Source organism: Aulostomus chinensis, chromosome 24 (assembly GCF_037954235.1).
Source record: "Aulostomus chinensis isolate RoL2024-O1b breed Wild chromosome 24, RoL_Achi_v1.0, whole genome shotgun sequence".
NCBI lineage: Eukaryota > Metazoa > Chordata > Actinopteri > Syngnathiformes > Aulostomidae > Aulostomus > Aulostomus chinensis.
In genome coordinates, this window is record NC_141343.1 from 7,675,737 (window position 1) to 7,686,713 (window position 10,977).

At 43.5% G+C, this 10,977-nt stretch overlaps 1 protein-coding gene across 1 annotated transcript; it reads left to right on the top strand.

The window, feature by feature from the left end:
• Positions 1–2,674: 2,674 nt before the first annotated feature.
• On the top strand, positions 2,675–10,766 carry LOC147238615 (uncharacterized). Its single transcript, XM_086197799.1, has 8 exons — positions 2,675–2,876; positions 5,202–5,311; positions 5,460–5,544; positions 5,619–5,814; positions 5,902–6,971; positions 7,083–7,876; positions 8,293–8,496; positions 9,372–10,766. Exons 1-8 carry the CDS (start codon positions 2,731–2,733, stop codon positions 9,614–9,616), a joined length of 2,850 nt encoding a protein of 949 aa, XP_086053925.1. The 5' UTR covers positions 2,675–2,730; the 3' UTR covers positions 9,617–10,766.
• Positions 10,767–10,977: the final 211 nt, after the last annotated feature.

Genomic DNA, 10,977 nt, shown 5'->3' on the forward strand with positions numbered 1-10,977 from the left:
CCCATGTTTGTTGTTGCAGTCAGCTTCATTTCCTCATTGTTACTCGGACTTTCTTCAAAGGCCAATAAGAGAAGTACTGAAACTACAGAAGTGAAGAGAGGACAAAGTTGTACCTCTTTAATGCTGCCATCTTGTGATAATGATGCCCGCTGTCTCATGATGTCAAGTTAACCCATTAAGGTACAATAATAATGAGCATCATTATCGCAAGACAATTAACTCCTAACTAGATAGCAACATTAAAAAGTACAAATAAAACTTACCTTGTGGTAATGGATGTCCAGCTAGCCTTGTGCTAACTTTTCAAGAGAAGATAATTTGTCATTTTGACAAAAATGGCTCTCAAATTGTCAAAATAATGACTTGGTTATCGACTGATAACAAGTTAGCTAGTAAGCCTGTTATAATGGCATTGTCACAAGTTAACAAGTTTTGTATTCTTTAATGCCGTTATCTTGTGATAGCCAGTTAATTGTGTTGTGCTAAGATGCTTGGTATCTCAACTCAAAGGGTTAGCTTTATATTACAAGATAGCTAGCCAACAAGGTAATGGCAATAAAAAGGTAAATAAAGGTGTGGCCTTTCTTGGTGGCCAAGCTTGTTGCTGTTTACGTATCTCATGATAACGAAACTTGATATCTCACCATGAGGGTTTATCATATCACGAAATAATAAGCTAACATTATTATGAGAGAACACTGAAACGTTAGCTTGTGAGAATGCTGGGGTATCTCTCTATTATGTGATAGCATAAGATAATTAATTCATAACAGATAGCAACAGTAAAAAGTACAAATAAAACTTAACTTGAGGTAATGAGCTATCCGGTTAGCCTGGTGCTAACTTGCTAAAAGAAGACAATTTGTCATTTTGAGAAAAATGGCTCTTAAATTGTCAAGATAATAACTTGGTTATCTATTGATAACAAGTTAGCTAATAAGCCTGTTATAATGGCATTGTCACGAGTTAACAAGCTTTGTATTCTTTAATGCCAATATCTTGTGATAATTAGTTAATTGTGTTGCCATAAAATGCTTGGTATCTCACCTCAAAGGTTTAGCTTTATATTACAAGATAGCTAGCCAACAAGGTAATGGCAATACAAAAGTAAGTACAGGTGTGTCCTTTGTTGGTGGCAAAATTTGTTACTGTCTAAATATCTCATAATAATAAAACTTGATATCTCACCAAGGGTTTATTATATTCCAAAATAACAAGCTAACATAAGGGAACGGTGAAAACGTTAGCTTGTGAGAATGCTGGGGTATCTCTCTATTATGTGATATCACAATTAAAATAATTCATAACAAGATAGCAACAGTAAAAAGTACAAATAAAACTTAACTCATGGTAATTAGATATCCAATTAGCCTGGTGCTAACTTGTTATGAGAAGAGATTTTGTCATTTTGAGATAATAGCTCAAAAATTGTCAAGATAATAAATTGGTAATTTATTGATAACACATCAGGTTGTTAGCTAGTTAGCCTGTTATAATGGCATTGTCACAAGTTAATAAGCTGTTTTCTTTAATGCAATTATCGTGATAAGGGGTTATTATATTATGAAATAACAAGCTAACGTGAGAGAACACTGAACTGTTAGCTCATGATAACACTGGGATATCTCTATGAGATATCAATCTTGGTACTTTCTAACACTGTTATCTCATGATAATGATCTCCAATATCTCGCCATAAGGAGTTCTCTTGGTATCAATGACAAACTTTTTTTCATCTAACAAGACAGAATTTACAAGTTTGTTCTTTCTTGATTGTTAGCTTGTGTGAACAGGCTTCTCTTCATCTTGAGAGGACAGTGTTTCATAAAAGCTTTGAGATGAAAGTAAAAAACAAACAAAAAAGAGGCAACTACAGCCTTTTTTATCCTCTGTATATTTGCTGCTAACTGGGCTTTCACCTTGATACAGAAGAAAAAAGTCTGAATTTTTTTTAGAAAGCATTACTTTATTTTAAATGTTGGTTATGAACACATTATTGGCATGTAAAACTACATTAAGTCCTTGCTACAATTGAAAAAGTACATACACAGAATAGCAATTGGACATACATCAATATTGTAATGTCCATATATTATTATAAAATACATCATAATTATTTATTGTCTCTAAATATCAAATACTATTCTGTCTTTATCACATTTGCTGGGCAGTTGAAGTTGCTTTTAGATTTTTTTACATTAAAAATATGAAGTTGCTTTTAGATTTTTTTACATTAAAAATATGAAGATTGTAATACACTGTAATATCACCATTTACTGCATTCACAATCTAATAATGAAGGTCAGTTCAAAAGGACGACTTTCAACATAATGCCCACATTATAGTAATATTTTTACTTGTAGTGGAATAATTTCACACAAATGTATTCAGATGGTGTATTTTAGTTGCAGTATACTGCCTGTGAATATTGTTCATACATTTGTAAAAGGGAATAATTGGAAAATCAGGTCGATGAGGTGGGATTCAAACAAAACCACGACGTGTTTTGCATTAACATTATTTTAAGATCCATTTTGTGAATCGTTTATTTAACCGTGTGTCATGGTTGAGCAGGTCTGGTCACACATTTTCTATTTTTCTCTTTCCGTCTATATCTTCAGGTCGTGGTGGCTCTTTTAAAAAAAAAAGAAGAAAAAATATATATATTAATTTTCCCCACAGCTGGATGCACCCCATTTTACCACCAGCACCCCAAAGGATGTAGTGCACATGCGCCGTTGTGCACTCCGCCGGAGCGCGAGAGAGGTAGGGAAGGCAGTCCTAATGGCGGAGAATGTGCGCTCTCCTTTTGACTACCGGGAGCCACCGACCCTCGACAGCGACGGGGATGGCAGCAAACCGCCGCCGCCGAGGGGGTGAGTGAACACGGCTAGTCTCCGGTTGCTCGCCGCGCGGGCTTCTATTCACTGGGGGATTTATGTGCAATAGGCTCGAGACGTTCGCGTGCACGCTTGTTTAGTTACAAGCCTCCATTCTTGTGTGTGTGTTGTGTGTGTGTGTGTGTGTGTGCCGTGTGGTGTGTGTGTGTGTGTGTGAGGGAGAGAGAGGGAGAGAGATATTTCAGCGTTATTTTAACAGAAAACGGCGCTCTTTAATTGTTCAGTGCTTGGTTTGGGGTCGCAGCCGTTTCGTCCCGGGAGCCGGGGTCTTCCGCGACCCCTCCTCAGCCCGCAATCCGTCTCCAGTTTTCTATTTTTTGATGCTTTGACGGGAGCGAAATTAGCTGCTGGCTAGCTAACTGGCTAGCCGTGGTTTAGCTTTAATGTTAGCATGCGCTCAGCAGGAGTCACCCGCTATTTAACGAGCTCATCTGCTCCCTTATTGATCGAGGCTGACATATGTCATAGTTTTCGACTGCAGGGCACTGAAATATTCAACAAACCGGCTGTGTTGTAATCAAATCCTCCGGTGTTCGGCCGCTCAGCTGGTGCAGATCATGACTCCTGACTGTTTGGCTTTAACTTAACAAAGTTGCTGACGAACAAAAATCGTTTGAAAGCAGCTGACTGTCATTATTGTGAATTATGTGAAGGATAATGCTAATGAGATTTGTAGAATGCGCTTGTATTTCCTGACGTGATTGATTAAAGGGGTGGAGCCTTTTTTGTGACTGTTTTTATTATGAATTCTAATAACCTAGAAATCCCAAATCACGGCCTGTTAATGGCACAGCTTTGTTTTTTAGTTTGAGAGCTCAACGACCCAATGTCTTCTACCAGTCTTTGGTTTTTAAACCACAGTTTGATTGACAACTTGGTTGTGAAATGACATAATTTGAGGTAGTAAATCAAGGAACTGTGGTTGAACTTCAATCACTGCAAAATGAGCAAAATATGCCTGATGAAAACAAGATCTGAAATTTCTCGTCTTTAGTTTTAGAACAAGACGAGTGAAGGGCACGATTAAATTTCTACCATTGTGTAGTTAAATAATTTATTGGTTAACTTAAAATTTTCAGATGTGATTATGATGAGAAACTTTTAAGTGCACTCTGTAAAGATGGATGTCTATCAAAGCCAATACGAAGGAGAAATTGGACAACCAGATAACATAAAAATCTCCGGTGCAGGTTTTGTTTAATCGTACTCGGTGACATGGCTGTGCAGTTCATCTAAATTTAGTCGAAATGCAGCATGACTTGTGCAATTGTTCAAATCCCAGAAAGGCGCAATATCTTATCAAATCTATCTGTCAAAATACCTACTTTAAAAAAATTAAATACTGAGGAGCTTCAGAGACGTCTTGCTAAAGACAGCGTCTTAGTGTGATGTATAAAAATGTCAACATTGTCATTTTAATTGGGCTTTCATTGAAAATGATGGTACAAATTCCAAAAATGATAATCAATGTGATCCATCCATCCATTTTCTACTGCTTATCCCATTAACTCGGGGCTGGAGCAGCAGCCTTCAGGTGAGAGGCGGGGTTCACCCTGGACAGGTCACCAGTCCATCTCAGGACCAACACATAGAGACAGACAACCATTCACACTCACAGCCACACCTACGGTCAATTTAGAGTATCAGTCAGCCTCGTCCTCTCTTGATGTCTTTGGACTGTGGGAGGAAGCTGGAGTACCAGAGAGAACCCACACAGGAACAGGGAGAACATGGAGACTCCACACAGAAAGATCCTGTGATGGAGCTGGGACTCAAACCCGGAACCTTCTTGCTTTGAGGCCACAGTGCTGACCACTGCACCACTGTGTGTGTGTGTGTGTGTGTGTGTGTGTGTGTGTGTGTGTGTGTATATATATATATATATAATTTTTAAAACAACTTTTTTTTCAAATCTTCAAGCTCTATTTTTACAGAGTGACAAGCAAACCAAACATTGTTTTTTTTTCTTTTGTGGAGGTAACAAACATGCCAGTAAAAAAAAAAAACAACACAAACATATCCTCCTTAGAGCCGAAAACGTTTTTGACAACTCGGGTCATTTTCCAAGCGAATATCCTCTTCAGTCCCAGCTTCCTATTTATAAAGGCGTCTTTACTCTGACTCATCATGTGATTGAGTGTGGCTTCTGACTCTGAACCTACCTGGTAGAAACGTTCTGCGTACAGGTGGAGGTAATTCCCATCTCATTTCCCTCATCATTGGTCTGGATGTATCATTATGCTAAACAAAGCCCTGTGTTTTTTGTTTTTGTTTTTTCTCGTTGGTGTTTTTGTTTTACAGGCGCGTGTGTGGGAGAAAGAGGAAGGGGACACCTGTGAAGGTGTGTGACCGAGCATATGTAACAGAAGATGAGGAGGAGGAAAGCATGTCGGAACACAGCTACAGCCCTGGTATACATAGAAACACACACACATTTTGCCATCTGCTGTTGATGTTTTTTTTCACTTTTTGGGCTCGTGGAAAACAAATCTTCCTTGTTGTAATTGGTGGTGTTTCTTCACAACATTCAACCTGTGTTTGGTGACTCTTTGGTACCAGGTGATGGCCAGTACCCAGAGGGTGCAGAGGATCGCCTCCCCCCTCCAGGGAGTCCTTACTACCTGCCGGATCCTGCTCAGCTCTGGTAGGCAACATCTGTTACCATGGCTTTGTTTAAAGTTAAGATGCACATTCCTACTCTCTGTATTTGTTTCTTAGCGTGCCAGAACTAGGGGAGGAGGGCGCTGGTGGTGTTCGTGGTCCCGTGCTTTTCCATCCGCCCCCCAACTGCCGAATTCGTGAAGTCCACTGTGGGACACAGGTGCGGTTAGTTGTCATAGCAATCCGAGACATTGTGAAAGGGGAGGAGATCACAGTCGACTACAGCCTGACAGACTGGGGCGAGAACGCCATGGTGAGCAACTATTTAATAACACAGATATTGAATCCTTGTGCTGAGATCATGTTTGGTTAATCTGGTATTCATTGTGCGTCTCCCCAGGAGGAAGAAGCCGGCCCCCACCCACTCTCCCTCTCTGTATCTGATTACCTTACCCCCTCCTGGTCATTATCGCCCTCGTCCTCCCCGCTAACCCACTCTGAGCCCAGTGACTCAGACCGGGAGGAGGACGAAGAGGAAGAAGATGACGATGATGATGATGATGATGAAGAAGAGGAAATAGAAGAGATGAGAGGTCGAATGCTTCGCCGCCGCAAGAAGCGTAAGATGCCCGCGGCTGTCACTTCAAAGAAAAAGAGTGCTCCCACCTCCTCCAGAGGACCTGGGCGCCCCTGCTCATCCTTTTCGCATCCAGCACCTGTCACGTCCCCTGCCAGGTCTCAGTCACAGCCCCCCGTCAGCTCCCTGGCACCCCCAACCACCAATATCAACAACAACATTAACATTAACATTGGCAGCTCCAGCAGTGCTACAGTCAGCCGGCGGCAGCACTGTCCGTACTGCGGCCGCCACTATCGCTCTCTTGCACGTCACCTAGAGAAGCACCACGCAAACCAGCCAGAGGTCAGAACAGCTATGGAGATGGCGCAGCTCCAGACGCACAATGCCTCAAATGGCACAGCCTCACACCCTCACGCCTCGTCATCCTCAACATCCGCTAGTCACAGTCATTCCTTTGCTGTTCCTCAGCCGTCCGCCTCCAATCCGGCACCACCCTCCCTCTTCTCAAGGGAGAGGGAATCGCCAGGGACCCGCTCAAGCACTGGTGCTCTCTCATTCTCGCTCTCACTTTCACCGCCATCCTCTACGCAGCCTGCAGCCAACAAGAAAGGTCCTAGCTTGCAACCACCTGCCGTAAAACATCCTCCGGCCCCAGTGACGCCTCAGGTAAAGAGCCCGTCACCCCCTCCCCTGCCTACTCCCAGAAGGGGTAGGAGGATGAAGAGAGAAAAGCAGGAAGAGCCACCAAAGGTGGAGGTGGAGAGCTCAAGGAGTCAAGAAGAGCTAGTGCCGCCTCCAACGCCAGAGCCAGACATTGATCCAGACGAGGATCTGGAGCTGAGCGGTGAAGGAGAAGGCGAAAACGAGGAGAAAAACGGCGAGATTGTCAGGTTTGTTTGAATAATTGTTTTATGGTCTGACGTGTTTCTTGTGGTTTTTTTTTAATGTTTAATTTTCTGGTAACTGCAATTTTAAAGACCTTGTCTCTCTTTTGTTTCTAGCTCACACAGGCATCACATTTCTCCGCTGTTGTCCTCCCTCTCCTGTCTGGTTCTCTACCTCCGCCAGCAGCAGCACTCCTCTTTCCTGACTTTAACCCGATCTCCTCACTCGGCCGAGGCCTGGCGCCAGCTCTGCCATTCCAGCCTCTCCCTGCTCATCCTCTACAACCGCCACCGTGAGTGTGAAGTTGCAAAGCTCACTATCCAGGACTACCGCAAGCGCACCATCCCCCAGGTCATCTCCAGCAACAACTCCCCCACTGGCATGGAGGCTCTCCTGTCCCCGTTTGAGCGCCGAGTCCTCTGTCACCTCCCGCGGGCCGGTGTCGTGGGAAAGCGCGGACGCATCCAGCCGCTTATTCTACCGCCACACTGTGAGTCCTGTCTGGACCTGCTCCTTCAAACCAGCTCCAATGTGGGCGTGGACCCAGAGAGCCCCTACGTCTTCTCTCGCCCCTACCACTCCCCTGCCACCCCGCTCCGGGGCACAGACCTTCTGAGAAATCTGACGCGAGCCAGCGGGGCCAAGAACCCTGGAGTAATTACAGGAACGCGTGTGCGTCGGCAGGTAGCCATCCTCACTCAGCTTCTATTACTAGAAGAGGGTCAAAGCGGTGCGACCAAACAGCTGGAGGACTTCTTGGAGCATGAGTACCATGTGACCCAGAACTGCTCCTCTATCATAAGAGATCCAGCACTGATGGGTCGTGTTGGTCGCGTTGTTCTCTACGGAGAGAGGGAGGGCGTGCTTTTCCGCGGGATGAGCCTGCAGCACATCTGCCTCGAGTTAGATGGTAAATGCCTACTTTTTACTCACCACTTTCATTCTTTTTATTGTTTTAATTAACTCCTGGTTCAGGTTAGTGCCTAATGTTTTCTTTGTCCATATTTCTTTGTTTTCACTGGCCCTTTTGCAATCAGTTCATAAGCTTATTGGTTACAAAAAAGCAGATGAAAGGTTTGAACATGAGCCAGATTGTATGTAGCCTGGGAAGCAGATGAATCTGCCAGCTCATGTTTCATTTGTTCTGGCAGATGTGACTCGGTCTGGTTATGTCAGCCTCAGTGGTCTGTCTCAAGTAGAAAAGTAGAAATAATAGTGTTTTAGAGTTGGCAGACTTTGAAAAAATGCCCATACAAGTACCCCCTGAAATATTTCATCCTGGTACTGATTACTGCTCATTTATGGATATCTAATTTTGTTCTCCAGTGATGTCTGGCAACTCGGCAGACTCATTCTCAGAAGAGTCAGAGGCTGAAGAAGAGAAGGAGGAAGTGCAGGAAAAGGCTGAGGTAACAGTAAAGAAGAAAGGACCAGGGCGACCCCCACGGAAGAAGAGACCACCTGTTCCACCACCAGTTAGCCCATCAATAGCCAATGTCCAAAAGAGGAGATGCATTCCACCCAAATCAGGTGAAGTTTTATGTATAAAGCTGGGCGTTATGGCCAATAAATGACATTGCGATACACAATATATCAACTGTGGTGCACTAGTTCTTTTGCCCAAAGTTAATGCAACTATAATACGATATCTGGTTGGCAATTCGGGGGCAGCACGGTGGTGCAGTGGTCAGCACTGTCGCCTCACAGCAAGAAGGTTAAGGGTTCAAGTCCTGGCTCCAGCACAGGATCTTTCTGTGTGAGTCTCCATGTTCTCCCTGTTCCTGTGGGTTCTCTCTGGTACTCCAGGTTCCTCCCACAGTCCAAAGACATGAAGAGGGGATGAGGCTGATTGATACTCTAAATTGACTGTAGGTGTGACTGTGAGTGTGAATGGTTGTCTGTCTCTATGTGTTGGCCCTGTGATGGACTGGTGACCTGTCCAGGGTGAACCCTGCCCCTCACCGGTAAGGCTGCTGCCCCCCCACAACCCTTAACAAGATAAGCGGTAGAAAATGGATTGATGGATGAATGGTTGGCGATATGGTCTTTTATAGGGCTGACCCTTGAAGGACAATGGTCAAATCATTAGTTGCGAAACCTCTAACTTTAGTGAGATTCTTCTAGTCCAGAAGCTCAGACTTGCCGGTGTTTCCTCACTTGAGTTTGGCTGCAGAATTATGTTTGTCTGCCCCTTGAGAACTGGAATCCCCAAGAATTCTCTTGCAGAAAAGCTGAGATGGGTGTCACTGTTGTTGAGAATAGTCCAACGACTGTCTTGAACAGCCAAATACGGGTTGACTACGGGTACCACCCTGGTAATATATGCAAAAGACCAAAAGGTTATACATAGAATGTATTCATTAAATCACCTAGCCCTAACTTTGACCTTTCTCTTCTCTGCACAGGGAAGCGTGGTGTGCTGAAACGTCCCTGGTCAGAGGCGGAGCGTGTAGCAGTGGAAACTCACCTAAAGAGAAACCTTTTGGAACTGCGCGTTCCTGCAAAGGCGGACTGCGAGCGCTGCTTAGAACTCTGCCCGTTGCTGGTGAGCAACCAGCGTGACTGGAGGGCCATCAAGTTTTACGTGCACAACCGCATCCAGCTACTGAAGAAGCAGGGGAGGAGGGAAAGCGCTGCCTCTGTCTGCTAAGTCACAGAAGACGGGCCAAACAAAGACAGTGGTAGAGGACACGTAACGTAATGTAGAAACCACCAGCAATCACAACGAGGAGAACAAACTCTTGGTCATGGTGGAGTGCAGCTTTTCCTTACTTTTGTGGATGCAGTACCTGCTATTTGGTACATTACCATTCTCATCCCCCTGGTCATAAGGGACTAGTGTAATAAGACTGACTAAGCTAAAACAAAGGGCTTTCTCCAAGCTGTTCTTAATTTGAGGGAAGCCCTTTGTTTTCAAGATCTCTTGTTAAAGGTGCACTTTGGAAACAAGCTGACACACTCCTCACCAATAGGGGGCAGCATACCAGAAAGGTTGCACCAATCGATTTGCATAGAACTGGGCTCCCTGATGCTGCAGTAACTCTCTACCACCTGTTAAGGTACATGACACAGTGGATTAGCACTAACTTGTTTTCATAGCGACAAAGTGCACCTTTGAACAGTTTTAAAAGTGTGAATATGAGTTCAGACAGTGAATCCTGTTTTTAAAAGGTTGTTTTTATGTGTTTTTTACTTGATTAGCTAGGGGCAAGAGAGAAAATACAGAAGAGAGAGAAGGCAATGTGCATCAAATGTCTCTGGAGCATTGCTGTATTGCTTTAAATCACCAGACCACCAGGAAGCGCAACAGCAAACAGCCCCCCAGTCACGTTTCTGCTCCCGCTGAAGGCTGATGACCAAACATGAATGTGTAAAGCTTTGGCAGAGTAAACCAATGGTTTTTATCCTTTTAAAAACACCCACAGATAGACCACATGTCTGGACTGAGTCAAATATGAACCTGTATAGTGTGTATTGATAGCACCTGGCATTGTGCCCCCAAGCCTATGGCCCCCAACTGATGAGTGTATTATTAAAAAGTATTCCTCAAACTTCAATACATCATAGTCATAGTATGTGTCCAGGCTCACCTATCTCAATTTACTGCCCATCAGAATTTAAAAAAAAAAAAAAAAAAAAACAGATTAAAAAAACCCATTTGTCTTATTCACATTGTAAATGCCATGTAGCTAATCTAAGCAAAGTATACAGTAGTGATTTCAAAGTTAGTATTGTGTTATGGTGTACATACTGTAAATACTACCTGTACTTATTAAAGTGTATGACTGTGTTTTCTTAAACTGATTGTGAAGCGAGTTTTACATGTGCACACAAAGTGATACAAAGAAAATTGAAATAGTAAATAAATTCAGAATCCTATTGAATGATTTTCTTTGGACAGCTGAACAGTCGCATGAGTACTGAGCACTGGATTGGCCAGAGAGGATGGAGAGGGGGGCATTAAGAGAAAATTATTTTGAGGCCACAGGATATAAATTGTTCCCACATAGT

Bases quoted from the DNA above. Each gene is read 5' to 3' on its own strand.
- LOC147238615 (XM_086197799.1), top strand. From the start codon at position 2,731: ATGCGCCGTTGTGCACTCCGCCGGAGCGCGAGAGAGGTAGGGAAGGCA. The intron at 2,877-5,201 runs GTGAGTGAACAC...TTTGTTTTACAG, and splicing joins AAACCGCCGCCGCCGAGGGG to GCGCGTGTGTGGGAGAAAGA. The intron at 7,877-8,292 runs GTAAATGCCTAC...TTTGTTCTCCAG, and splicing joins CATCTGCCTCGAGTTAGATG to TGATGTCTGGCAACTCGGCA.